Genomic DNA, 26,054 nt, shown 5'->3' with positions numbered 1-26,054 from the left:
CTGCTTCGGACGAGAGATGCCCAGAGGTTTTAGCACCTCCTGGGTCACCGTCAGGAATGAATGCTACAAAGTAGAGACGACCTGCGATTCTGCCTGGCTCGGAAGTGACCTCTAGTGACCCCTGGTACATACTGCAGCTTGTTCTTTGTCATTTTCAGCGTCTGTGCCTTTATTGCACTGGTATTAATGATTTGTAATCCTGGAGAACTTTGGAGCCTCAGTCACAGACCAGGACCCCCCAGTGCAAGGCGCTGAACAAACAGCATAAAAAGCCGGTCCCTGCCCCAAAGAGCTTGCGACAGAACAAGAGACGACGGATGGATCAGACGGACAAAACCGCCGAGACAATATTGCTCAACATGAGGGGCCGCGTAACCCTTGTCAAGACGTTTTGGTCTGGGGCATGGCCAAGGAGTGTTTTGAAGAGGCATTGGAAAGAGGACCATGAGGCCATTTTGTGGATGTTTAGAGAAGGGGGAGCCAGCTGTGGGATGTGAGGCGCTGGGTGATGTGGTCAGAGCTATGGGCTAGGAAAACCATCTTTGCGGCACCATTCGGACGAGATCTGAGCGGGGCCAGACTGCCGTTGTCCAGGCCAGAGAGACAGATGTTGCCGCAGTCGAGGAGCAAGATGCCAGCCTGGACAAGAGTTTTAGCTGCATGGGTGACTAGGAAAGGCTGTAGCTTGGAGCAGTTACATGGAGAGAAGCAGCAAGGTTTAAAGGCAGCCAGGATCTGAGGACCCAGAGAGAGGTCTGAGTCAAAAATGCCCCTCAGGTTGTTGGCCTGCGTGACCAGCAGAATGCTGGGGTTGTCCACCGTGAATAAGACAGGAGGTAGTGGGCCGGGCTGGGGAAGGGATTAAGAGCTCCGTTTTAGCCATGTTGAACTGGAGCTCGGGCTAGACATCCCGGAGGAGACGTCAGAGGGACGGACCACACTTTTTTGGGGGCAGAGAGCTAGATCTGAGCATGCCCAACAGAGAAGAGAAGGAGCCCAAGGGCAGAGACCCATATAACCCCTGCAGAAAGCTGGGGTAGGGGAGGATCCTCCACAGGACACGAGAAAGGAGCGATTAGAGAAATAGGAGGTAAGCCAGGAGAGAACAGTGTCACTGAAGCTGAGGGAAGGGAGATTTCCAGAAGACGAGCGCACAGACAATGGTGTGACAGGCCCGGGTGCAGAAGTGGTGGTTTTTTGCACATTCCGCATCGCACGCTAGAATGCTATGGCCTGCAATCCTGGCTGGCTCGGAAGTGACCTCTGAGGGGAGAGCGCGAGATGGGACGGGGTCCCTGGGGCAAACGCAGGGGTTAGAGGAGGTGAGCAGAGGAGAAACTTCTGTAGCTGTGACTGGAGAAGGAGGCAAGAGTTGGGGGCGGTGGGGGGGAGGGAAGGGCACCTGGTGTGGTGGTGTCAGACTGGTGCAGAGGGGGAAGTGGAAGCAAGCCGGGGGAGGAGCGGGCACGGAGGGAAGGGTTTGAGGAATGAGTCAAAGCTGGCTGATGGTGGTGTTGTGGGGTTCAGTTCAGTGGGAGAAGTAGGAAGTGGTTATTTAGGAAGGAGGAGAGCAGGGGGATGGGCAGTGGCAGGAATCTGCCTGCAGCTTGGAGCAGCTCCCCTTGCTCATCAGGGTCGTTTTGATCCCTTCAGCCCCAAGCCCCTGGCCGGGGCTGTGCAGAGCTCTGCTTCCCTGATGTGCCGTTCCCATCCGCTGTCTCCCCATATGCATTGATTGAATGTGTCATGCTCCCTCCTAGCCCCAGGGCCCAGCCAGCTCCCCTCTGATTCCTGTTCCTGCTGCAGACTGAAGGGGGCCTGGGCTTGCCATGAGCCAGGTGTAGGGGTCAGGTGGGGGGGAGGGGTGCAGAGCTCCCAGGATCGGGCCTGCTGTCAGAGGTGGGGGGGGGGGGGAGGCGCCCAGACTGCAGAGAGCAGGAGGCAGAGCGGCTGGTAGGGAAGTGGCTCGTGTGGTGAACGAGAGGAACCCCCTTGGGGTGGGGGAGCCGGGGAAGCAGCAGCCGAAAGCCAGACCCTGAAGAGGCGGGAATGAAGTAGAGCCTCGTGATTGCTGGCCTGGTGCTGAGCCAGCTCAAACGCCTGGCACCAGGAATGCAGCTCTTCCGCTGAGTCCCTTACACTGTGGTGAGCCTCCGTCAGGGCATGTTACAGAGGGAGGGAGGGCAGGCGCTTCCGGAACAACCCCAGCTCCTTGTGTGGCTTCAGGTTCCTTCCATGCCTCTGTGCCTCAGTTTCCCCACCTCTAAGGTGGGCATCACAGCGAGCAGCCTCTGGTGCAGAGGCTGAGGCCTGGCTGGGAAACCCCAGGGATCTGGGTCCAGTCGCAAGAGGCTCTAGCTGGGGTCTATAGGAGTAAAGACCCCAACTTCCAGGAGTTTAGTGTCCAGCTCCCTTAGGCAGGGATTTCCCCGGCAGCCAAAGATCCTGCAAGCTGACACCGCGCTCCAGTTTGCTGGCAAAGGCCAGATGGTGCTGAGAGTGTCAGGGCCAAGGTGCTGCCACCCTAAGGGGTTGATAAAATGGGCAGTGCAGCAGCACCCTCCATTCTGCTTTTGGCTTCTGGGGGCCATTTTTGGTCTGGCCCGGACCTGGATAAACAGCTCCTGCTCCTACAGGAGTCAGGCCCCCGTGACTCGGTCACAAGCTGCTAGCTCACTCGCGACGGCTCTCTGGGGAGTCGTGCGCGTCGGGGCCGCGGTCCTTGGCAGAGATGACTCTCTGCGTTTGCAGTGACCCCTTTACTCGGGCTGATTCATGCTGCTTCCATGCAGCTCTTTCCTAGCCTCTGCACGAGCGCCAGGAATGTTCCTCCTGGCAGCTAGACGCAAACAGCCCCATCCAGCGACGATGGGAGGGGAGAGCTGGTCACGGGACGGGAGAGCTGGTCACGGGATCTGCCATCACATGAGTCTCTGCTCTCCACGGGAATAGCTGTGACCTACCAACTGGAATCAGAGAAAGTGATCCTCCCCACCCCTCCCACACAGGCTTAATAACACACACACACCCCCTAAAGATCCCAGCTGAGATCAGTGCCGGGAGCTTCCCAGACACAGCAAGAGACAGGCCCTGCCCCAAGGAGCTCCCCATGAAAAAATGGCTGTTGCCATACCAACTGTCTGATAGGGCAACACCTGGTTTTTCATGTTCTCTGTGTATATTTTCCACTACATGCATCTGATGAAGTGGGTTCTAGCCCACGGAAGCTGATGCCCAAATAAATTTGTTAGTCTCTCAGGTGCCCCAAGGACTCCTTGTTCTTTGTTTTGCTGATACAGACTAACATGGGGCTACCGCTCTGAAACCTCTTGCCGTTTTAGACACACTCATAGTCTCCAAGGCCAGAGGAGCCCATTAGATCACCTACTCTGATCTCCTGTATAACCCCGGCTGGAGAATTCTCACCCGTTTCCCCTGTAATGCGCCGGCTAATTTGTGTGTGACGAAACCATCACTCTGATGGGGAGTTGAGGGCCAGAGAGAGGACGCGACTTGCCTTTTTTTCTCTCTTTCATTTTAACTTCTTTCCACGCAGGCCCCATATCAAAGTGAGCCAGGGCTGAACGTGGCTCTCTCCTGCAGTGATGTCACCGTGCCGCTGGCCAGACAGGTTTGCTAGAGAGGGATGAGACGTGATCCCAGAGCCACTTAGTCTGGGGAACAAGACTGAGACCTGTCCTGGGTTTGTATCCTTGAGGGGATGGCACATTCAGCTGTCCCTAGTTAAATGGGCAGAGGGATGTTAACGGATCTTCATACTTTGTTCTTTACCCTCCCTGGGCCATAAGAGACACTGTCTCTTTACACTTTCTAAAATGTCCATATTGGGACTCGAGGGTCTCTGTGTCCAGAGCTGGGAATTAAACCCAGGCGTCTGGAGGCCCACCACAGGGCTACCCTAGAGGTGAAAGGTGCAGGCAAGGCCATGCCCCGCCGAGCCCCGACGTCAGGACTTGGGTTTCACTCTGCGAGCCAGACTGTTGGTTTCATTTCCCTTTATTTGTTTTGATTTCAGTGCTACTTTCAAAATTCACCGTTCCTTTTCAGCGGTAGCAGCCGGACTTCTTGTCTTGCGCGTTATTGGAAACATGAGCCTTTCACCCTGTGTGGAACTGTTTTATAGTAAAATGTGGACTGCCCTTGTAGTGGAAAAGCTTTCGCCCCAAGCACGTACACGAGAGAAGTGCCGAAGAGAAGACAGGTGCTCAGAAATTTGGGTACCCTGTTTAGTACTCAGAGGAAGGCTCCCCACCCAGCAAGCCAGAATCTTGAGCCAAAATTCTCTGACTATTAACTCGATCCTGAATAAATACTGAGTAATGTAACTGTGTAACTTTGCCTTATGAAAGGTTTGTGTGGTTTTTTTAAACGACCTGTACAAAGCTCTGGGTGCCCTGACCTACAATCCCTGGAACAAGCCAGCAGCATTCAACTATTGATTTGAGTATTATTGCTAGAGGGCTGGCCACGGTGGCGTTTATGTGAAACACAAAAATCCAGGACAAGCGCCTTGAGACAAGACGGCGTTGCTTCGTTGGCTGGGCTGGGCGCAGAAGCTCAGGAGTTCTCGTTCGGACACCGATTGGTATTGTGGTCAATGGAGATTTGGCTAATGACTGAGATGGGCCCCTTCTCCATGCCTCAGATTCTCCCTCTCTAAGATGGGGAGGATGGGGCTTGCTTTAAAGGGCTGCCGTGTGGCTGGATTACCTAATCCAATGCATTGCAGCTCCCTCTGGCAACGTCAACGCTCCCAGCCTCCAATACACGGCTGGGGGGCTGTAGGCTGCTGCCAGGAGGGGGAACCGCTGCTGGGGTGAGGAGCCATGAGGGAGGGGATCGGACAGGACCTCTGTCCATGAACAGCCTCCCCAAAGAGGCACTAAGGGGAGCGCCGGGTGCACAGAGGAGAATAGAACTAGGGGAGCTGTGCAATATGGTTACTTGTAATATGCTGTTCAGCCACTAGATGTCTCCATCTGCAACACAGCGCTCCAGGCAAGTTGTCGGTCCCTGGCAAACCAGGGAGATAAAGTTGGAACACAAGCTGCGTGGAAGCTTGTTTGTGAGTATGAGTGGTTGCGTTCCTTTAAACAATGCCTCCGGGTGAGAGGGGCTGAAGTTTCGTATGTGAGGGCAGGGAGATGAAAACGTGTGTGTATGGGGGGAGTTTAAACCAAAATACCCTGCTTCCTAGCATCTTCCTGTGAAGAGTCCCAGCAGGCCCTACGTTAACTGGAATGGCTAATGCAGGGCTCTTGTTGTCTTGTCTCCAAAACATGCCCCGGTCACTGCTCTGTTTTTACAGTGTAAGTCCTTTGGGGCAGGGTCCCAGATCTCCCTGTGTGTCAGTCCCACATCTAGCTTGATTGAGGCCTCTGAGCACTAGCTACACTAGGAATAAATACTGGTTTCAGAGGAGCAGCCGGGTTAGTCTGTATCCACAAAAAGAACAGGAGGACTTGTGGCACCTTAGAGACTCACCAATTTATCTGAGCATGAGCTTTCGTGAGCTCCAGCCCACTTTGCTGTAGCTCACGAAAGCTTATGCTCAAATAAATTGGTTAGTCTCTAAGGTGCCACTAATCCTCCTTTTCTTCTTAGGAATAAATAATAATGTAACCAAACTTGTGGCCTGGTGTGTAAGAACTGGGCTCTGCTTGCAGGCATGGAAGGGGAGAGACAGGAGACAGGCCTGGGGTAATAAGCCACTCCACTTGCTTTCTCCTTTGACCAGTAGTGCCGAGAACAGCACCCCTTGCTGGGCTGCAGGAGGCAGCCGTTTTCAGCAGTTTCTCCCTACCTGTTTTTTGTCTAACAGCCAAGGCTGCTTCCTTATTGCAAGTCACCTGCTTTCCTCCATGCCTTGCCAAGGGCAGGGCTGCTTCATGAACTGCTGACACTGCAGCGCTGCGTGTGCATCGGGCCAGAAGCACCTTTACCCAGAGAGCAGGAGTCAGCCTTTCTGGTCTGCTGAGTGCCGTCCTCCAACCTGAGCAGCTGCTCCAAGCAGGGAGAGGAACCCTTTGTCTGCCGGTGAGCACGTTCCCATGCTGCAGGGGCGTTGCTCCTCCACTCCCATGTCCTGGCGGGTGTCGGTGGTTTTAATTATTTGTATTATTAAAGCACCTGATTACGACCAGGACTCTGTCGGTGCTGGACAAACACAGACCAAAGACAGTCCCTGCCCCAAAGAGCTTCCAATCGCAAGAGCAGGGAATCTGCTCCCCAAGGGGTGGGTTCTTCTGTGCGTCGGGGGAGCCAATGTTGCTCTGGGAATGGAAAAATGAGGCTTGAATGCAGTTAGCTGAGTGGTGATTGTGACCCCCGCAACCGCAAAGATCGGTTGAGATGCAGTTATTGAGTGAATTCAAGAGGACGCTCCCAATTAAACACGTCCTTCCTCCCTCCCCACCAAAGCAATAAAAACTGGAAATCTGCCAATTTAACATTCTAATCCATAACTCTGGCACACAGACCATTTTGCAGTGATCAGCATCCAAATAACTTTAACTCTGCCCTGGGATTTGTGTTTGGCCTTTAGAGCCCAGTCCAACTCCTCGTCTTTCCTTGGATTTCAGTGGGATTTGGACTGGGCCCCTCCTTGGTTTAACGTTCCAAGGGTATGTCTGCACTGCGCTAGGAGGTATGATGGCCGCTTGGGTTGGCATCCCCACCTAGTTTTCGTCTAGCTAGCAAGGCTAAAGATAACAGTGAAGATGCAGCGGCAGCTAAGGATGGTGTATTACAACTGTGTCAAAAATTGTAGGCTGTCACTTGAGACTTCAGGGTTTTTCCAGCTGCTGTGGGCAGGTTACGGGGCTCCGTAGGGAAACGTGCAATCTGGGGGTCTAGCAGCGGTCAATCCATGCCTGCGTTTGCGTCTGGTTTTTGGGGGGGTTGTGTGTGTTCTCTTTCTGAATTCTACACGAGAAAGTCACGTTATGTTGCAACCTTCCAGCGAGAGGAATTATGTATTTTTTTTATCTAACTTCCCTGTGTGTACACAAAGAATACACACCTGGGTACGTACTCGCATTGCTGGTCCACACCAGGCTCCATGCTGGCCGGATCTTTGCTGCTACCGTTAGCCACGCTAGCTGTATTAAAGCTAGCCCTGCTGGACCTATCTGAGCTGCAGTCCCCCACCGGTTTGCAGGGCCGACCTACACTCAGTTCTCCAAATGGAGGGTATGCATTTATTGTTTCCTCCGTTCCATCAGATCTGATGGCTGGGTATGACCCACCTAGTCTCTGTCTTTACTGGGCCCTGGTTTTGTGGCTTGTTGAGTCTGTGTCCGTACAGCAGCGTGGTATCTTGTCTAATTAAGGGTGACATGGAATTATTTTGCTCTCTGGAAAAAGGCAGCTGGTCCCTCCTGCTTATTCACAGATCAGTAGACGGTAAGGCCAGAAGGGGCTGTTAGATCATCTCGTCTGAACTCCTGTAGAGCACAGGCCGGAGAACTTCACTCAGTTGCTGCTGGATAGAGCCCAGTAGCCTCTGTCCGGCTAACACATCCCTTCCAGAGAGGCAGCCAGACTGTGTGAGAAGATAAGGTGTGGGGAAGCAGTTCAATCACCCTCGCTGGTAAAAGTTGATGCCTGATTCGTACTCTGAATTTGTGTGGCTTTAACCGCCGGCCGCTGGGCGTTGCTCTGCGTTCTACACTAGAAGTTGTCGTAACACTAGGGACAGAGCTGGCTTCTCATCCAGCCAGGGCCCCCTCCCAGCCCTGGGTGCCCCCCCCAACCAGCATTCTGGGAGTGGAGCCCCCCTGACACCTTGCTGTCATCCCCGCTGCCCCCAGGTTAAACCCCTGTATTGTAGAGCAGCCTAATAGAACTAGGCAGGATGGCACAATTCTCCATCGCTTATGCAGTCGTTTACAGCAGCGCAAAACCAAGGTCAAATGTTGCCTACTTAATATGGCAGCGTTTTTTGCCTTGGTCGAAATGATTCCACAAGCTATAGAGCAATGAAAGACCAAGAAGATAGGCCAGAGGCAGTGCGACCTAGTGGGAAGGGCACTGGGCTGCAACTCCAAAGACCCGGCTCTGCCACTGACCTGCTGTGCGACCTTCGGCGAGTCGTGTCTTGGCTCTGTGCCTCCATTTCCCCATTTGTACAATGGGGATAATGATACCGACCTCGACTGTGAAGCCCTTTGTGACCGACAGATGAAAAGCGCGAGATCAGATTATCTGGGTAGATGACATTGGAGTCACCTTGAGTGGCTCGTGTCTGTATGGAACGCTATACTTTTGTATGAATAAGAGGGAGGTTTTCTGACCAGTTTGAAGGGGAGGCCACAGGACGCATGGATAAGAGTCATTCAGACTGGGATGATGCGCAAAGCAGCTGATGAGCTGGTTGCCAGGTTCCTGTTTAAATTTAATCCAGTCCTTGGGGAAGCTTTGAAATTCCCAGGCACTGACTTTCTAGCTAATGCATTTACTTAGACGGGAAGCTCTTTGGGGAACAGACTGTCTATTTGTTGTATGTGCAGCGCCTAGCGCCCTGGGGGCCTCCTCCCTGACTGGGGCTCCTAAGTGTTACTGTAGTGCACCTAATAAATAAGAGGTGGAGAGCAAGAGTGAACACGTTTGCTGGATCTCTCTGGTTCCTTAATGACCGGTTTCAGCGTAGCAGCCGTGTTAGTCTGTATCCGCAAAAAGAATAGGAGGACTTGTGGCACCTTAGAGACTAACAAATTTATTAGAGCTCAGAGGAACAGCCGTGTTAGTCTGTATTCGCAAAAAGAACAGGAGGACTTGTGGCACCTTAGAGACTAACCAATTTATTTGAGCATGAGCTTTCGTGAGCTACAGCTCACTTCATCAGAGTTTCCACGGTAAACATCTGATGAAGTGAGCTGTAGCTCACGAAAGCTCATGCTCAAATAAATTGGTTAGTCTCTAAGGTGCCACAAGTACTCCTTTTCTTTTTGCAAATTTATTAGAGCATAAGCTTTCGTGGGCTACAGCCCACTTCATCGGATGCATAGAATGGAACATATAGTAAGATTATATAGATAGATAAGTTGGAAGTTTCCACACAAACTGTGAGAGGCTAATTAGTTAAGATGAGCTATTATCAGCAGGAGAAAAAAACTTTTGTAGTGATGATCAAGATGGCCCATTTAGACAGTTGACAAGAAGGTGCGAGGATACTTAACTTAGGGAAATGGATTCAATATGTGAATGACCCAGCCACTCCCAAGCTCTATTCAAACCCAAGTTAATAGTACCTAGTTTGCATATTAATTCCAGCTCAGCAGTTTCTCGTTGGGAGTCTGTTTTTGAAGCTTTTCTGTTGCAAAATTGCCACCCTTAAATCTTTTACTGAGCGGCCAGAGAGGTTGAAGTGTTCTCCTATCGGTTTTTGAATGTTATGATTCCTGATGTCAGATTTGTGTCCATTTATTCTTTTGCGTAGAGACTGTCCGGTTTGGCCAATGTACATGGCAGAGGGGCATTGCTGGCACATGATGGCATATATCACATTGGTAGATGTGCAGGTGAACAAGCCCCTGATGGCGTGGCTGATGTGATTAGGTCCTATGATGGTGTCACTTGAATAAATATGTGGACAGAGTTGGCATCGGGCTTTGTTGCAAGGATAGGTTCCTGGGTTAGTGTTTTTGTTGTGTGGTGTGTGGTTGCTGGTGAGTATTTGCTTCAGGTTTGGGGGCTGTCTGTAAGCGACAGTCTCTATGCAAAAGAATAAATGGACACAAATCTGACATCAGGAGTCATAACATTCAAAAACTGGCAGGAGAACAATTCAACCTCTATGGCCACTCAGTAAAAGACTTAAGGGTGGCAATTCTGCAACAGAAAAGCTTCAAAAACAGACTCCAACGAGAAACTGCTGAGCTGGAATTAATATGCAAACTAGATACCATTAACTTGGGTTTGAATAGAGCCTAGGAGTGGCTGGGTCATTACACATATTGAATCCATTTCCTTAAGTTAAGTATCCTCGAACCTTCTTGTCAACTGTCTAAATAGGCCATCTTGATTATCATTACAAAAGTTTTTTTTCTCCTGCTGATAATAGCTCATCTTAACTAATTAGCCGCTCACCGTTTGTATGGCAACTTGCAACTTATCTGTGTGTGTGTGTGTGTATATATATATGTGTATATATATGTGTGTGTGTGTGTGTGTGTATATATATATATATATATATATATATATATATATATATATAAAATCATATCTATCTTCTTACTATGTTCCATTCTATGCATCCAAAGAAGTGGGCTGTAGCCCACAAAAGCTTATGCTCTAATAATTTTTTTCATCTCTAAGGTGCCACAAGTCCTCCTGTTCTTTTTCTGATTCCTTAGGGACAAATTATTTGGTGGCCTCAGAGTGCGGCCACCACCTCTGGCTGATGGCTGCTCACACTTGTTCCTAAAATACTTGATTAGTTTTAGGAAAAACAAATAAATTATGCACATCCACACGTCCAACTCATTGTAATGTACTTATTGCAAGCTAGTAATTCTGTTGTGAAAAGTGATATTAACAAACATACGAGTATCACTTTTCACAGCAGATTTACTTAGCCCCAGCAAGCTTGGGGACAAATTAAGCCGTGGATAGGGCAGTCGGGGGAGGCAGCGGGGGCCGGGGCAGACAGCAGGGGGCTGGAGCTCGAAGCCCCCCAGACAGAGCCTGGTCCCGCGGCTGGGCTGGGTGGGATGTGTGGCTGGGGGGAGAGGGGTGCGTGTGTAGAGTTTTAGCTTAAGCTGTCGCCGCTCATGCTCTCTTAGCTCTGAGGTCGCTGGGTCAATCCCCCGGTGCCTCTGCTAAGAGGTGTCATCACACAAGTAGCGTGCTGAGCCATGGGGGCAAGGTCGAGCCTTGTGTTGACCCAAGTGACTCCTGCAGCTAGTTATGTGGTTTAATTGCCCAGGGGCCACGTGCCCGCAGCTCCGATAAACTGCAGCTTATACGAGGGGTGCTCGGGGCTGACAACCAGGCCAATCTGGGACTAATCCTGCAAGGGGTGACCTGCCCCAAAGCCAGAGGAAACGCAGGGTGCTCAAGACCTCCTTGGCTAGGACCCTCCATGCCTTGCTGATGGATTCGGTAGGGGTGGTACCTGTGACTCTGGGGTGGCATTAAAAGCAAAGGGCCCTTTGGGCTTCCCAGGTGGTGATAAGCACCCTCCCAATCTGGGGCAGGGTGTGGATTGTGCACCCTGTGATGGGGTGTGTGCTCAGGAAATCTGTGTCCTCCTGGGGCTTTGGGGGAGGGATAGACGCCCCCCCCCCCCCAAGTTCTCCCCTGCACCCGCTTTGTCCAGGTGCAAATGACTCCCCAGGGGGCAAGGCCCGGTGAGAGGTGACTAAGTTCTGCAGGCAGCTGCAGGTCATGTGAAACCGAACACCCAGCCAGCTCCGCACTCTGCAGGCCTCCCCCACCCGCCAGGCCCATATGCAAATCTGAGTAAACCCTGCATGAAACTGACAGCCCATATTTTCCAGCTTCCTGCCCGACTTCCTCAATCCAGCCAGCATAAAAAGAACTAGCAGGCAAGCAGGGCTGCAGCATCCCGGCTCTCATCTCTGCTCGGCATCTCTTTGGGGCACGGAGAAGAGGTTGCTAACTTTGGTATCCGAGAGCAGCCACGACTTACAGGTGAGGCCCCGCTTTCCTCCTTAGCAGCAAAGGGGGATAAGATAGCTCTCCAGACACAGCCACCAGGGCTGCTGGGTCTGCTCGCTCCGAAGCTGGTGCCCCATGCCTGTGGGGTACGATGCAGAAAGATTCTCCTGCCTGTGCCCTGTGGCCCAGATTACAGAGCTTTCCCTGGGGGGCAGAAGAGGTTTCATAGCCCCGGGCAGTAGCTTTTGCTGGTCTCGGAATAGGTTCTTTGTTCGCTTTCGTTTCCTTCTTCCCCTGAGCATCTGGACCGACCAGCAGAGGCCTGGGGCAGTTTCAGAAGTTTGCTGCTGGGGCTGAACTTCCCCCAGGCCCAGGGGAATGGAAGCAGTTTGGAACCCCAGGTTGATAGCCCGGCTTGTAAACTGAACGGGGAGTCTGGCATGTTAGTTTTATAGGAGCACTTGGAGGCCTTCCTGGAGAGCCAGGGCTTCCACTGGGCTAGGTCTGGTGCATACTTGAAGTGAGAAACAGCCCCTGCCCTCAAGGGCTTCCACTCAGAACTGACCAGGCAGATAAAAGGTGAGAGAGGGGAAACTGAGGCATGGAGAGGGAGACGTGACTTCCCCCAGGATCACGCCAGAGACAGAAACCAGGTGCTCTGTGCCCATTTCCAGTGCTCCAGCCATTACACCGCCCTGGGGGTCACTGATTTCTGAAGAGGGGTTTAACAAGCTGAGCTCAGCACGGGGAAGGCGGGTTGCACAGAGCGGGAGGAGCCGTCCATTCATCCCTGGTCACTGGCACGCTGGGTGCCAGGCAGGGCTGGAGGATGAACGCGGGCAGAGGGCACTGAAGGGAGCGTGACAGAGCAGTGATGACGCTGGCTGTGACAGGTTTCAGAGTGGAAGCCATGTGAGTCTGTATCAGCAAAAACGAGGATACTGAGGGAGGATACCACTACAAAAGTTATTTATCCTGCTCTTAATTGAATTGTCTCATTAGACTGACCTCACACTTGGTAAGGCAACTCCCATCTTTTCATGTATTTATACTTGCTCCTGTATTTTCCACTCCATGCATCTGATGAAGTGGGTTCTAGCCCACGGAAGCTTGTGCTCAAATAAATTTTAGTCTCTAAGGTGCCACAAGGACTCCTCGTGGAGCTCAGGGCTTGATCCTGGCAGCTGACGAGGGCAGGAGCGCCTGTTGGGGGACCTGCATTCTACACCCAGCTCCGTGCCCCTGGGACACGTCCCTTCCCCACGCTGCCCTGCATTTCTGAAGTTGGGAAATGGGGATAGCAGGCTTGAGAGGAGGCAGGGTGGTCCAGTGGTTAGAGCAACTGGCCCAGCAGCCAGGACACCTGGGATCTGTTCCCAGCAAGGCCGCTGACTTGCTGCAAGACCTCTGGGCCTCATTCTGTGCCTCAGTTTTCCTATCTGTAAGGTGGCAATAACGTTACCTGCCTGTGGAAAATGCCTTGAACAGGGGGGAGCTAAGGCAGCAATGAGCTGCAATGGGTTTTATCCTGCGCCGGCCTACGCCAGGCCGAGCTGCCGTAGAGCCGAGTTAACGAGCCCAGCCGGCTTGCCCTGCATTCCTCCAAAATCTCCCAGGCGTCTGCCAAAAGGCCCTAATGGGAAACAGCTGCTGGGGCTCATGTGATGGTTGCTTGTGCATCTGACCAGGCTGTCCCAGCCAGCTGGGAGTCCAGGGGCTGGGATCCGGCTGGTGAAAGAAGAGCCTACCTCACACTGAAGTTTTCATTGACCGCCCCCATGTAAAACCCTCCCCCTGCCCAGGCTTTGCGTTTTTGGTCCGGGGAGTGGAGTGCTTCCGAGGGCTCCATGTCACCAGAATTCAGGAGCAAAGTGCTCGCTCTAGTCACGGAGCAGAACGGGGCAGGGCCGGAGCCCATCCCCCTGCCCCCAGCAATGCTAAGCCCCAGCGACCTGCAGCCGCAGGGGTAATGTACAGGAGGCAATCACTTGAGCTGCAGCTGTGTTAGAACAGGGTGCGAACGCCTGCCGGTGTAATGACACCCCCTCCCCTGCGGGTCATCAGCCAGGTTTGAACCCAAACTTTCAGAACCACAACCCAGACTTCCACCGCTTGAGCTAAAAGGGCAGCTCCGGCAGCTGTAGTAGGCAGTTATCCTCTATGCGGACTGGCCACTAGAGGGGGACCTGGCCCACATTTTGCCATGCGTTGTGCATGCAGGGTATGCAACCTCTACAGCCATGGGGATCTGTATTGACACTGTGTGGTTGGAGGTCATCGGGGAGGGGGAGAGGGGGGAGTCTCGTATCGCTTTAACCTGTCCAGTGCTGCCCTCCTACATTGCCCTGCTCATGGCTTTCCCCTCCGCCCTGGCAGGATGTGGTGGATCAGCCTCCTAGCCCTGCTGCTCCCAGCAGTGAAGGCCAGCGTGTACCCAGAGGAGGCGCTGGATTCCCAGTGGGAGCTATGGAAGAAAACCTACCGCAAAGAGTACAACGGCAAGGTACCCAGGGTAGGGCAGGAGTACGGCAGCTCCATGTGGGTCAGGACGCTTGGGGGAGCAGTGGGCTTCAGCACAGCTGTGGGGCTGAACGCTCAGCAGGCCAGGCCCCAAAAGCAGCCGTCGCCTTGCTAGCGCGCATGGGGATCTAGAGCCGAGGTCTGTCTCCTCTGCTAAAGACCGTGGGGCTGGTTTGCCCTCATGTGGTCGCCGCTCGCACCACTGCAGAGACCTGCCACATCAGGGGGACCGGTAGCACTTTACACCCACTCTGCCCCAGCACGAATGGGTGTGGAGAATCAGGCCCCTGGCTTTCCTGTAGCTGGAGCACTGAGGTTTTTTGAGAACGGGGCAGCTGGTTTTTGAGTGGCTGATGGAGTGCCTAGCACTGGCAATGAGATTCCCCTTCCCTGGAGGGGTAAGGAGTGGAGGGATTAGGGTTATGGGCAGAGCGGGTCTTGTAGGGCTAGAAGTTCGGTGGCAGAGGGGTTATGGGAGACCCCCAAAAGAGGGTAGGAGCTAGCAATGGGGAAAGGCCGAGAGGCTGCATGACCCTGGGGGAACGTAGGACTAGAGCTTAAGGCTAGACTGGACCCTAATGAGCCACTAAGCCTGACCTCCTGCATCAGAGGTCCCGAGTTATCCCCTGCACGAGGCACGTCCAGGATTTGAACTTTGGTCCGCTGGCACAAAAGGCGAGGGCCATCTGCTGCGGCACCCCCCAACCACTTGTTACTGCTTTGGCCAGCCTGGGGAATTCTCCTGAAGCTTGAAAGCAATTGTGCGCCACCAGGATGTTGCATGGATGTTGACTGGCTCTTATGGACTGGGGTAGGGGCAGTCAGGTCTAGTGGATGGAGCAGGGGTACACGTTGGGGATCGAAGCCAAGGGTCGGCACCAGTCAGCTGCCAGTTCCCAGAGCCAGGGATCAAGCCAGAGGGAGAACCAGCACTGGAAGCTGGGGGTCAGAGCCGTGGTCAGGTGCCCAAGGCCAGAGCCAGGGGTCACGCAGGAGTCAGGTGCAGAAGTCCGAGGCCAGGGTGGGATCCGGAATGGTCACTGGGGGCGAGCACGGTGGGAACATGAGCAGAGCAGGAACCAGGAACACGACTAGGTGTGGGGGCCAGCCCCAAGCAGGGTTTGACGCAACCACAACCGGAAACTACCTGGTTCCTCAGACAAACTTCCTATTCCTCCTTCTGGTTTAAACAGCATAGCTGGACCAATCGGTGGAGCTGGGCGATCTTCCAATCAGAGCTCCTGGGGGTGGTGCCTTGGCTGGGGCTATAGCCCAGTGGGCTTCAGTAGCCATTGAGTGGAGGCCAGGATGTGGCAGGTGTCTGGGGACTCCCAGGCCTGGGTTCAAGACCCGGGAGATCACCTTGCCCATCCCAGGGCAATATGGGAGACTCTATTCCAGAGCTCTCGATCTCTGCGGTGCACTGGGACAGCGATAACTCTCACCCCCACCATGTAGGCTCCAGACCCTGCTGTAGCTTCCCATGCTAGCGCCGGCGGGAGTCTGAGCAGGGTCCGGCCCTTGGCATCCAATAGCCTGGTGTGTTTCCATTCCTGAACCCTCCTTGCCTCACAGATGGACGAGCTCTCGCGGCGGCTGATCTGGGAGAAGAACCTCAAGTACATCGCCATCCACAACCTGGAGTTCTCTCTGGGCACCCACACCTACGAACTGGCCATGAACCACCTGGGGGACATGGTAGGTGGATGATATGCCGGGGTATTTCCGGATCCTCTGTGAATTATCCCCCGGTGCTGCAGCAGAGTTACCGTCTGTCCGTCTGCCCCACGATCATCGCTGGGGAGTTCGGCTTAGGGTGACCAGATGCCTGGTTTTCGACGGGAACGCCTGGTTGAAAAGGGACCCTGGCGGCTCCGGTCAGCAACAATGACCGTCTGGTCGGCGGTGCTGCGGGATCTGAGGCAGACTAGTCCCTACCTGTCCTGGTGCCAGTAGGTCCGGCTCCTGGGGGGAGTCACGGGGCTCCTCACCTGGACCCACCCCGGAGCCCTCACCCCAACCCCCTGCCCCAGCCCAGTGAAAGTGCGTGAAGGTGCCGCTGCAGTACATATGCTAACGAGGTGGGGAAGACGATCTCGCCAAGCGTCTGAGCATGGGGCTTTGCTCCTATCCCCATCTGTCCAGGCACCGAGTCTGGCTGCTGGAGCATAGGGGCACGACCTGCTTCCGCGTCTGTACGCTTTGACCCCTGCGTCCGTGCTGCACCAGCTTAAACACTGTTCATGGCAGGGCAAGAGAGGGGAGTTCTCTCTCGGCAGAAGCTCATGTTTCCTCTCCAGCCGGGGCGTGCGCCAGCCTGGCAGGTTTAGACACACTAAAGTTCTCCTCTACCGTGCAATTCCCCAGGCAGTGCCTTTGGTTCACGGCCCCTCCTGCCCTGGGCCACGCGCGGCAGCTCTCGCCAAACGGCGACTACAAAACTGTCCGCCAGCGCCCAGCTTTGCCAAACGTCCGCCTCTCCTTCCCTAGACCAGCGAGGAGGTGGTGCAGAAGATGACGGGGCTGAAGGTCCCTCCGTCGCGTGGGCCCAGCAATGACACGGTCTACATTCCCGACTGGGAGGAGAGGGTGCCGGACTCGGTGGACTGGAGGAAGAAGGGCTACGTGACGCCCGTGAAGAACCAGGTAAGCAGTGCTGTTGTCCAAGGTCGGCGCTTCCTTGTCCTCCCCGGTTGAACCGTACGGCTGCCCTACACTGCACTTTGCTTGTTGGCCAAGATTTTCAGGACCAGCTCAGAGAGCAGGTGGCCAGGATCTGAGCTGGTTTCCACAGAGGTGGAGTGGCTCTGGATTTAGGCCAGGGTGATGGAGATCTGTCTCCTGTGAGATCCTTACATATCAGTGGGGGGAATAATCACAAATACCGGCTGTTTTCTGCTCTCCCTCTCTGCTCCTTCTGCCCCTCGGGCTAGGAACAGCCTCTCATTTCTGACCATCTTCCCTCCTGTGCGTCAGGGCCAGTGCGGCTCCTGCTGGGCTTTCAGCTCCGTCGGGGCCCTGGAGGGGCAGCTCAAGCGGCAGACCGGGAAGATGCTGTCTCTCAGCCCTCAGAACCTGGTCGACTGTGTGACCAACAATGACGGCTGCGGGGGCGGCTACATGACCAACGCCTTCGAGTACGTGAAGGAGAACAGGGGCATTGACTCGGAGGACTCCTACCCCTACATCGGCCAGGTCAGTGCACCGGCTTTGGCTCTATCAACTTGGTGACAGAGATGAGAGCAGCTGGGGGCAGAGGGGGAGGGATTATGGTGATGCACCAGTCCAGGCGTGAGGTCTGCTCCCCATGGCACTGAGGGCAATGCAGCCGCTAACTCCTTGGAGTAGAATTTTGCAAGGCTGGGAGAGGGGGACTCGCACCTTCTTGCCCAGAGGATGGCAGTGAGTGGAGCTGGCTTGATCCAGTCCAGATAAGGGGCAGTCACTAGATGGTGACTCTAGTGACCACTGACTTCCTGCTGCCGCTGGGGAAGTAACCTGTGCCAGCTCTGCCCTGACAAGACGCCTCCCGCTCCCTGCCCACTTGTGTAGGACCAGGAGGAGCTTAGCCGGCAGCTGCTCTACGTCTCCGGCAGACGCTTGCTGTAGGGAGCTGTGCCATGGTGTAAGAGCTCCTGAGATGGGGCAGGGCTCCTCGCCAGACCTGGGCAGCACTTCCAGGACACCTAATTTACTCCAGGAAAAATGCAGTTTTGGTCGAGGTGAAACGATCCCTGATTTTGACGTGAATCATTTCGGCCAAGCGGTGGTGATGGTGGTGCTGTGCCCCCCCCCATAACTTCTAGCCCTGCCAGGGCACGCCCTTGGCAGGCGGGAGCCCCCGTTTTCAGGCCCCGCTCCCCTGAACGGACCAGCCCCAAGTGCTTTGCTTTGGTTCATCAAAAACACCAGAAAAAATTCAGATTTTTGGTTCAACCTGAATTGAAAAATCACTTATTCGCCCAGCTCGGCTCACAACTGAGCCTCCTGGCTCTCCGCCAGCTCGGGTCACTGATCCCCCCGCAGCCCAGCTGTCCCCCACTCTGGCTCTCAACCTGTCACTCCTGACACCCACGCGACCCGTGTTCCTCTGCAGCCAGCTCCCCGGCTGCCGCTACTTCCTCCTGAGCGGCCCCCTCTGGTCACGCTACCTGCTTCTGGGCTGGAGAGATCGTGGGAGCTCCCTGCTGGCTGGACCTTTCGCTTACGGTTCACACACTGCGCAGGAATGAGCCAGCAGCTTCCTTACAGAGCTAGCAGCTTTCTCCAGTGTCTCCAGGCCGCTGCGTACTGACCCAGTCCAGTGCCCCAGCAGGGCAGTTCTCCCCTAAAAGCCGGGATGGGTTCTGCAGGGGTCCTTGTCTCCCCAGGACAGTTGTTCCAAACTCCTGATCGGGATGACGGAGGAGGATGTTTTCCTGGGGTATCAGGGGCATAAAGCAACTCTCCTCCCACCCCCCCACCCCCCGGGTATTTTGCCCTTGCCTGGCTCTGATCATGAGAGCTGGCTGGGAAATTCTAATTATTTATTCTTTTCCCCCAGCACAAAGTTTGGATGAAATTGAAAAAGGTTTTGTTTTCCGCAGAGTTCTCAGAGTTTTTATTGGAAACCAAAATTTTAACTTTAGGGGGTTTTTTGGGGGGTTTTTTTTGCAACCGGACACTGAAAAATGTCAGCTGGTCGGTCAAACCCGCTGGTTTCTCTCACAGTAGCCAGACCTTTTCAGTTTTGGTTGCAGAAAACGGGGGCATAAAATTTAAAAAAAAAAAACACTATAAAACAGAGACAAAATCAGAATCCCCTGGAAATTTCCGATTCGACAAAGCAGCCAGTTTCCTTCCCCCGAAAACCTCCTTTGATGGTGAAATTGCAACCTGCCCTATTGTTGACATCACCGGCTGTGCTCTCTGCCCCCTGCAGGATGAAACCTGCATGTACAGCCCTACCGGAAAAGCCGCCAAGTGTCGTGGGTACAAGGAAATCCCAGAAGGGAATGAGAAGGCCTTGAAGAGAGCTGTGGCCAGGGTGGGGCCTGTGTCTGTGGGCATTGATGCCAGCCTGTCCTCCTTCCAGTTCTACAGCAGAGGTAGGAAGAGTGGAACCTAATGAGCCCCAGGTGATGACTAGAGACGCATCGGGATTGCCCATAGGGTGGGGTCTATTCCGCCTTGGCTTTTGCTGGTGGGAAGGGAGTCTCAGGTATGTTGGGCATCGAGGGGAGGGTAAGACCCCACTCTCCGCATTTCATCCCACTCCATCACATCTTCCACCCTGGGCAGATGGAAATGCAGATGCCACGGAAATGCAGCCACCTCTGGGGTGGAAGGCAGCCGCTGGGCAGACAGATGAGGAGGAGGAATTTTGACAAAGGGCATCCCTTGATCTAATGCGAAGTGCCATCTGATCTTTAACGCACAGGCAGAGCAGACAGGAGCTGGGTTCTGGGATAGCTTCTGCCACACAGTGAGTTGTGTGTAGTGTGCCCCTTCTATGCTAATGATGCTGGAGTTGTCCGGTGAGGAACTCCCTGGAAAGGGGGTGTGTGTATGCTTGCAAGTCCAAGCTGCCTGCAGGGTGAGGATCCTGCTTTACAATGGGCTGACTTGTAACAATCAGCATAACAACTAACGGCAGCTAGCATTGATTGTAATGCTTTGCATGGACAGCTGATGACATTTAAAAGGTGGCCAAATTTGAAACTGATTAAAAGGAAATAGATTCCAAGGCCAGAAAGGACCACGGTCATCATCCAACAGGGGTAGTCAATAGGCGGACTGGGGCCCAAATCTGGACTGCTGGACATTTTTTGAATGGACTCGGAAATCTTTTTATTTACTTATTGTTTTCTATGGAATCTGGACCTTTGACTGCACCTTGATCAAGACATTTGGACCTTGACAAAAAATAATTGTTTGCTCTGATAGTCTGACCACCTGTATAAAACAAGCCGTAGGGCTTCCCTGAATTAGCTCCTCTTGGGCTGTTTTACTAAGCTAGTCTGTCTAGTTCAACCTTGACTGTAAAATTGCTTGTGAGGGGGAATCCACTATTCACCTCAGTAAATTGTTTCCACGGTTAATCGCCCTCACTGTTAACAACTTGCACTTGGTTTCCAGTCTTTTCCACACCGAGTGTAATTGGGCTGCGGAACTCATTGCCACAGGAAGGTGGTGAGACCAAGAATTTAACAAGATCCCAAAAGAGATTAGACCTTTATGTAGATAACACGCGCAGCCAGAGTTGTCGCCATTAACGCTCACCATTTTTGGAAGGGATATTAAACCTCATGCTTCAGGATTTAATAATAACAGGCCCTAGATAAGAGGTAGGGGCTATCGGTAGATCTCAAAGCGCTTTGCAAAGGAAGTCAGTATCATTATTCCTATTGTATAGATGGGGAAACTGAGTGGGGGATGGGTTTAAGCCTTGCTCTAGTTATCAGAGACCAGGATGAGATCTAACATGGCAGACAGATTATCCCACATCCGCCTACTGTGGGGTTTTTGCGCTTTCTTCAGAAGCGCTATCAGAGGCGACATTCTGGGCTAGCTGGGCCATGGGGCTGGTCCAGTCTGGCGATTCCTATGTCCCAAAGTGCTGTTACACCCACGAGTGACTCCTGCCCTCCGTCCGCCAGGTGTGTACTACGATGAAAGCTGCAGCGCTGAGAACATCAACCACGCAGTGCTGGCCGTGGGATATGGCACCCAGAAGGGCAGCAAGCACTGGATCGTCAAGAACAGGTAATGCAACGCCAGCCCGTGCCTTCTAAGGGCACCTGCCTCCGAGTGCAGCCGCAGCCTCTGCCAGGAGCCCCGTGGTGAGGAAAGGTGGCACTGGGCCAGGGTGATCTTACAGAAATGGGGAAGGGCCAGTGAATCCTGGCAGAGCTTTTAACTCCCTCTCTTTTTTCTCCGCAGCTGGGGAGAGGGCTGGGGCAACAAGGGTTATATCCTGATGGCCCGGAACATGAACAACGCCTGCGGCATTGCCAACCTGGCCAGCTTCCCCAAGATGTGAGCCCGCTGCCCCGAGCACTGTTCCAAAGCAGCGGCTGGATTTTTGAGCTGGCATCGTGGAGTATCTGCATCTCTGACTCAGCGTCCAGGGCTGTCTCCTCCTCGGCTTCTGTACTAGCCTTTTGTGCTTGCCATTTTTATACTCTGCCCTTCTCTTTTTTGATCTGCAAAGTCTGACGAGGGATTGTCCCTGTTCTATGAGCCCCCCCCACCCCCACCCCCCAAAACGTAAGCATCTCCCTCTCCCAGGGATGCGTGGGTAAAAGAACACAGACGCTGTTGCTGGGATTAGAACTCTCGCCCAGCAGCTCCAGAGGAGCAGGTCTCTACCCATATGAGCTGTAGAACTATAGCCATCGCGTCTCCTAAATCCTGGATCTGCTCCGTGGCCCCAACGTCCCTCATTCGTATGCAGCAGTCCGTTGCAGCCCGTATGATGCACGCCCTGCTGCTGAGTTCTGTCCTGCCCCACCCCCCACTATAGGGACAGAGACGCACAGGTGAGAGGGATCGCGTAACCCAGATTCTGAAACCTTGGGATGCATCAGCAAAGTGGGGGGAGGTTGCCTGGATTCCACCTCCTAGTGAGGTTCTGCAGGTGGCTTCATGTTCCCCCTGTCCTGTCTGTCCTTCGTTCCACTGGAGACATTGCCTCGCTGGGGTTGGAAGGGGAGGATGCTTTGCCTGTGTGTTGGCACATATGGCAACCACTGTGCCCACTCCGTATCCCATGCACACTTGCAGCCCTACTCCAGTGTGCCAGGTTCTGGTGAGACTGACATGATTTTATTTTTAAATAAACCCAGTTGGGAATAACCCGTCCCGTGCTTGGTGGTTTGCTCTGTAGCCCGGCTGAATTGTCACGGGGGCACTGATTCAAGGTTGCCAAGGGCGTCCACAAATCCTGACCTCCCGGTTTGGTGTCAGGCTGGGCCTTGCGAGGTGACGCCCCGGCCCTGTTCGCTGCTTGCCAGTCCTGTTGTTAAGCCTCAACCATGATTCCCTTGGGCCTGCCGTTGGAGGAGCTCAATGCTGTTTGAAAACATTACAAATACATGGGGGCCCTCGCTGCCAGATGAGGTGGCTAACCCAGCCGGTCAAAACCTTTGCATCCAAACTGTAGGTGGAAAACTGGATGTCTGACCAAATGAAATATTTTGCAAAGAGTCTCTGCCTGCTTCCCATGGAAAGCTTTGATGTTTTTCATCAAACAAAAACAAATGCCTGAAAATGGAACAATATAGATTCTGACCTCTGCCGCCATGCCTCATGGGAGTTGTAGTCCAGCTGCATCATCTGCCCCACGCTTCTCAGCTGGACTGCAACTCCCATGATGCACCATGGCCATAGGACTCCTATGATGCCTGGCCTCACCACTCCAAGAGGGGAGAGTATGATGCATCATGGGATATGTAGTCTGAGTAGGGAGTCAGCCTATAGAGAAGAGTGGAGGCAGGAGGTATCTGAGCTACTACTCCCATGAGGCTCCATGGAAGCATTTCCAAATTGAACTATTTTGCCTTTTGATTTTTTTTTCAATGAAACTGTTGAAATTTTCCATGGGGGGAGGAGAAACCATTTTATGACCAGCTCTAGTGGGTAAACATTATCCCAATGTTACAGACACAAAAAAGCCACATGTGAGAACTCTAGGCAGCCCAGCATGAAGAGCTGGAGAGAACCAGGGTCGGTCTGTAACCAGCAGCCACAATAACGAGTCCCTTTGTGCTTGTGACAGGCCAGTCTCTTCTCTGTGGGACACGACCTCTACTGGGCTTGCTTCACCCCTTGGTGCAATGCAGCCACCTGTGGGGTGACCCTTTGGAAGTATCCGAGGACTGATCACAAGGCGAGAGGGCTACAGCTCTAGCAAATAGGTTTGCATTGGGTTGTTTCACTGATGAAGCTGCAAACCAAGGCCACGCTGATGATAGCAGGGGTGATCCAGACTGCCTGGGGCAACAGAGAGAGAATCGGACCATTGCACCAAATGCAACCCCTTCCCCAACTCTTCACACTTACACATAAGCAGCTAAAACTCCATTGTAAGCAAGACATGAGAAGTAATTCTTCTCTTCTACACCACACTGCTATGGCCTCAGCTGGAGAAGTGTGTGCAGTTCTGGACACCACACTTTGGGAAATTGGACAAATTGGAGAAAGTCTAGAGAAGAGCAACACAAATGATTAAAGGTTGAGAACACCTGACCTACGAGGAAAACTTGAAAAAATTGGGTTTGTCTAGTCTGGAGAAGAGACGACTGAGAGGGGACATGAGAGCGGTTTTCAAGTACATCAAAGGTTTTTACAAAGAGGAGGGTGAACAATTGTTCTCGTTAACCTCTGAGGATAGGACAAGAAGCAATAGGCTTAAATTGCAGGAAAGGAGGTTTAGGTTGGACATTAGGAAAAACTTCCTAACTGTCAGGGTAGTTAAGCACTGGAATAAATTGCCTAGGGAGGTTGTGGAAGCTCTCACTGGAGATTTTTAAGAGCAGGTTAGACAAATACCTATCAGGGATGGTCAGATAATACTTAGGCCCTGGCTACATTTGCAAGTTGGAGCACATTAAATCAGCCCTAACTCCTAAGATGTCCACACTGGCAAGGCACATAGAGCACCCGGACTCTGCAGCTGGAGTGCTCCTGGTAATCCACCTCCACAAGAAGCACAGAGCTTGCTGCGCCCAGCTGGAGTGCCACGGTGCCAGTGTGGATGCCCTGGTCTATTAATGCACTCTGGCTGCCTCCAGGAAGTGTCCCAAAATGCCTGTTCTAGCCACTCTGGTTATCACCTTGAAGTCTACTGCCCTGCCCTCAAGTGACCATACTTGGGGGCGACACCCACCTCCACTCCAAAGAGCACCATGGACACTTCAGAGGCCATGGCAGCCCAGAGTGCATCAAGGCAGGACGAGCAAAGTGGGAGTGAGGGTGCTGAGGAGGGAGGCCCAGAGCCAGAGGATGGCACAGCATCCCTAGATGCATGCAGCCAGGAGCTGTTTTCAAGCTAGGAGGAAGGTAGCCAGTCACAGCGGATGGTGCTTGGGGAAGCACAAACAGCAGAGGAGGTGCCCGGTAAGCAGTTTTATTTTGAGAAGGGAGTTGTTGGGTGTGGGCTCTTGGGGCGAGGAGGGTTGCAGAAAGAAGGGTTAGGGCTGCATGCATGCCTAGATGCGGAATAGGGCATTGATGTACACTCTCACATCATGGTAATCGGCCTCCGTGATCCCATCAAAGGTCTCAAGCAGAAGCTGGGCAATCTGCTTGCGCAGGTTCCTTGGCAGAACTACTGTGCTCCTTGTCCCAGTAAGGCTAACATGTCCACGCCACTGTGCCGTGACGGGTGGGGGGACCATTGCTGCACACAGGCAAGTCGCATTGTAGTAGAAGACCCTCCCTTGCTTCCCAGGTCACCCTCAGCAGCGAGATCTCTTCCAGGATGAACCCATCCTGTGGAAAATGTGGGTTGAGTATAGGGCTCCCCTGCAGCTGTTGGCTCTCCCCAAGGCACAGGACCCCAGAGGATAGTACGGCCCTAGAAAAATCAGTCCTCTCAGCCCCTGTGGTTACTCACCGTTTTGGGGCTCTTGTGGGTTATGTGCGCTAGCCTTGGGACAGGCAGTTTGTGCTATTGTGTGAACTGTGCTTGTCTTTAAGTTCAGCTGAATCATTGGTCTGACTAGTGTTAACAATGCTGCCTCTGTTAAATGTTGCATTTTGGCTTTACAGATGCAACTTTGAGATCCCAGCCGTCCTTGTTATCAATGGCTGAAAGGCTGCAAAGACTCGGAAAGCGGCCGCGAAGAACTAAAGAGGACCTGCTGCATGAAGTGATGTAGCAGTCCCTTACTGAAAATAAAAAAGTACAGGAGTGGCAGGAGACCGAAAGGAGGCTCTGCCAGGAGAATGCAGATTGCTGGCACCAAAGCACAGAGCGGCTGCTAAGCATCATGGAGCGCCAAGTGGACTCGATAAAGGCGCTCACAGCACTGCAGATGAAGCAGATCTGCACTCGCTCGCCCGCCCCCTGCCCCCCCACAGCCCTTGTCCCAAAACTCTTTCCTTTGCGCCTCCATGTCACTGCCAACCCACTTACCCCAACATCCAGTTTCTTATCACCACTAGCTGCCTCCAACACCTGTAGCTTCACCGCCCAGCCCTGCAACCTATGATCCTTACCCACTGCACTCAACCGCCATCACCATGCATTTTAGCCAGCCTGAAGTACAGCACTGATTGCTTGGCATTCCACCCAGGAAGGCTGAGTATGATAACAGGACATACGCAAATCCCTCCTTCCACACAGCGCACATGTGTCTTGCCATGTGTGTTTCTCCAGCAGTTGTGTTTCTTTTCAATAAATGATTTTTTTGGTTTTGGAAACATTCTTTATTGCATTAAGTAAAAACAGCATAGCCCAGGAAAGCAACAGGCACTGCTAGTCAGTGCCTCATACGTAGCAAACACAGGCGCCTACTAGCATTGGAACCACTGCACTTCACTCCCTTGCAGGGTACCAAACATTACTGGTGGCTTTCAGCATTGAATTGCTCCCTCAAGGCATATCTAATCCTTACAGCCCCGTGCTGGACCCCTCTAATAGCCCTGGTCTCTGGCTGTTCAAATTCAGCCTACAGGCATTCAACCTCAGCAGCCCATGCTTGAGTAAAGCTGTCACCCTTCCCTTCACAAACTTTATGGAGGGTACAGCATGCGGATATAACCGTGGGGATGTTGTCATCAGGTTCAGCTTCCCATACAGACAGCGCCAGCGGCCCTTTAAATGGCCAAAAGCACACTCAACAGTCATTCTGCGCTGACTCAGTCTGTTGATGAACCTCTCCTTGGTGCTGTCAAGGCTCCCTGTG

General features: G+C 53.3%; 1 protein-coding gene and 1 long non-coding RNA gene across 4 annotated transcripts; both read left to right on the top strand.

Moving 5' to 3' along the window:
- The first annotated feature begins 1,944 nt into the window (after window positions 1–1,944).
- Window positions 1,945–4,354, top strand: LOC142069936 (uncharacterized). The gene is made up of 2 exons (XR_012665899.1): window positions 1,945–3,703; window positions 4,037–4,354. It is a non-coding gene; the product is annotated as an uncharacterized LOC142069936 (long non-coding RNA).
- A 7,168-nt stretch (window positions 4,355–11,522) lies between these two features.
- Window positions 11,523–22,004, top strand: LOC125625610 (cathepsin K). Of its 3 annotated transcripts, none has more exons than XM_048827895.2 (8): window positions 11,523–11,676; window positions 14,020–14,146; window positions 15,739–15,861; window positions 16,654–16,809; window positions 17,140–17,358; window positions 19,085–19,250; window positions 20,802–20,907; window positions 21,085–22,004. In XM_048827895.2, exons 2-8 carry the CDS (start codon window positions 14,021–14,023, stop codon window positions 21,182–21,184), a joined length of 996 nt encoding a protein of 331 aa, XP_048683852.1. In that variant the 5' UTR covers window positions 11,523–11,676; window position 14,020; the 3' UTR covers window positions 21,185–22,004. The 3 variants fall into 3 exon arrangements, with proteins under 3 accessions (XP_048683852.1, XP_048683850.1, XP_048683851.1); XM_048827893.2 differs by having other exon boundaries at window positions 14,020–14,155; XM_048827894.2 differs by lacking the exon at window positions 11,523–11,676 and adding an exon at window positions 13,608–13,711 and having other exon boundaries at window positions 14,020–14,155.
- The last annotated feature ends 4,050 nt before the right edge of the window (window positions 22,005–26,054 follow it).

The sequence above is a fragment of the Caretta caretta genome, chromosome 24, assembly GCF_965140235.1.
Source record: "Caretta caretta isolate rCarCar2 chromosome 24, rCarCar1.hap1, whole genome shotgun sequence".
Classification (NCBI taxonomy): Eukaryota; Metazoa; Chordata; order Testudines; family Cheloniidae; genus Caretta; species Caretta caretta.
This window is presented reverse-complemented; position numbering and strand designations above follow the sequence as displayed.

Excerpts from the sequence above, each read along its gene's own strand:
- LOC125625610 (XM_048827893.2), top strand. The coding sequence starts at position 14,021 with ATGTGGTGGATCAGCCTCCTAGCCCTGCTGCTCCCAGCAGTGAAGGCC. Across the intron at positions 17,359-19,084 it reads CCTACCCCTACATCGGCCAG|GATGAAACCTGCATGTACAG; the intron begins GTCAGTGCACCG and ends TGCCCCCTGCAG. Across the intron at positions 19,251-20,801 it reads CTTCCAGTTCTACAGCAGAG|GTGTGTACTACGATGAAAGC; the intron begins GTAGGAAGAGTG and ends TCCGTCCGCCAG.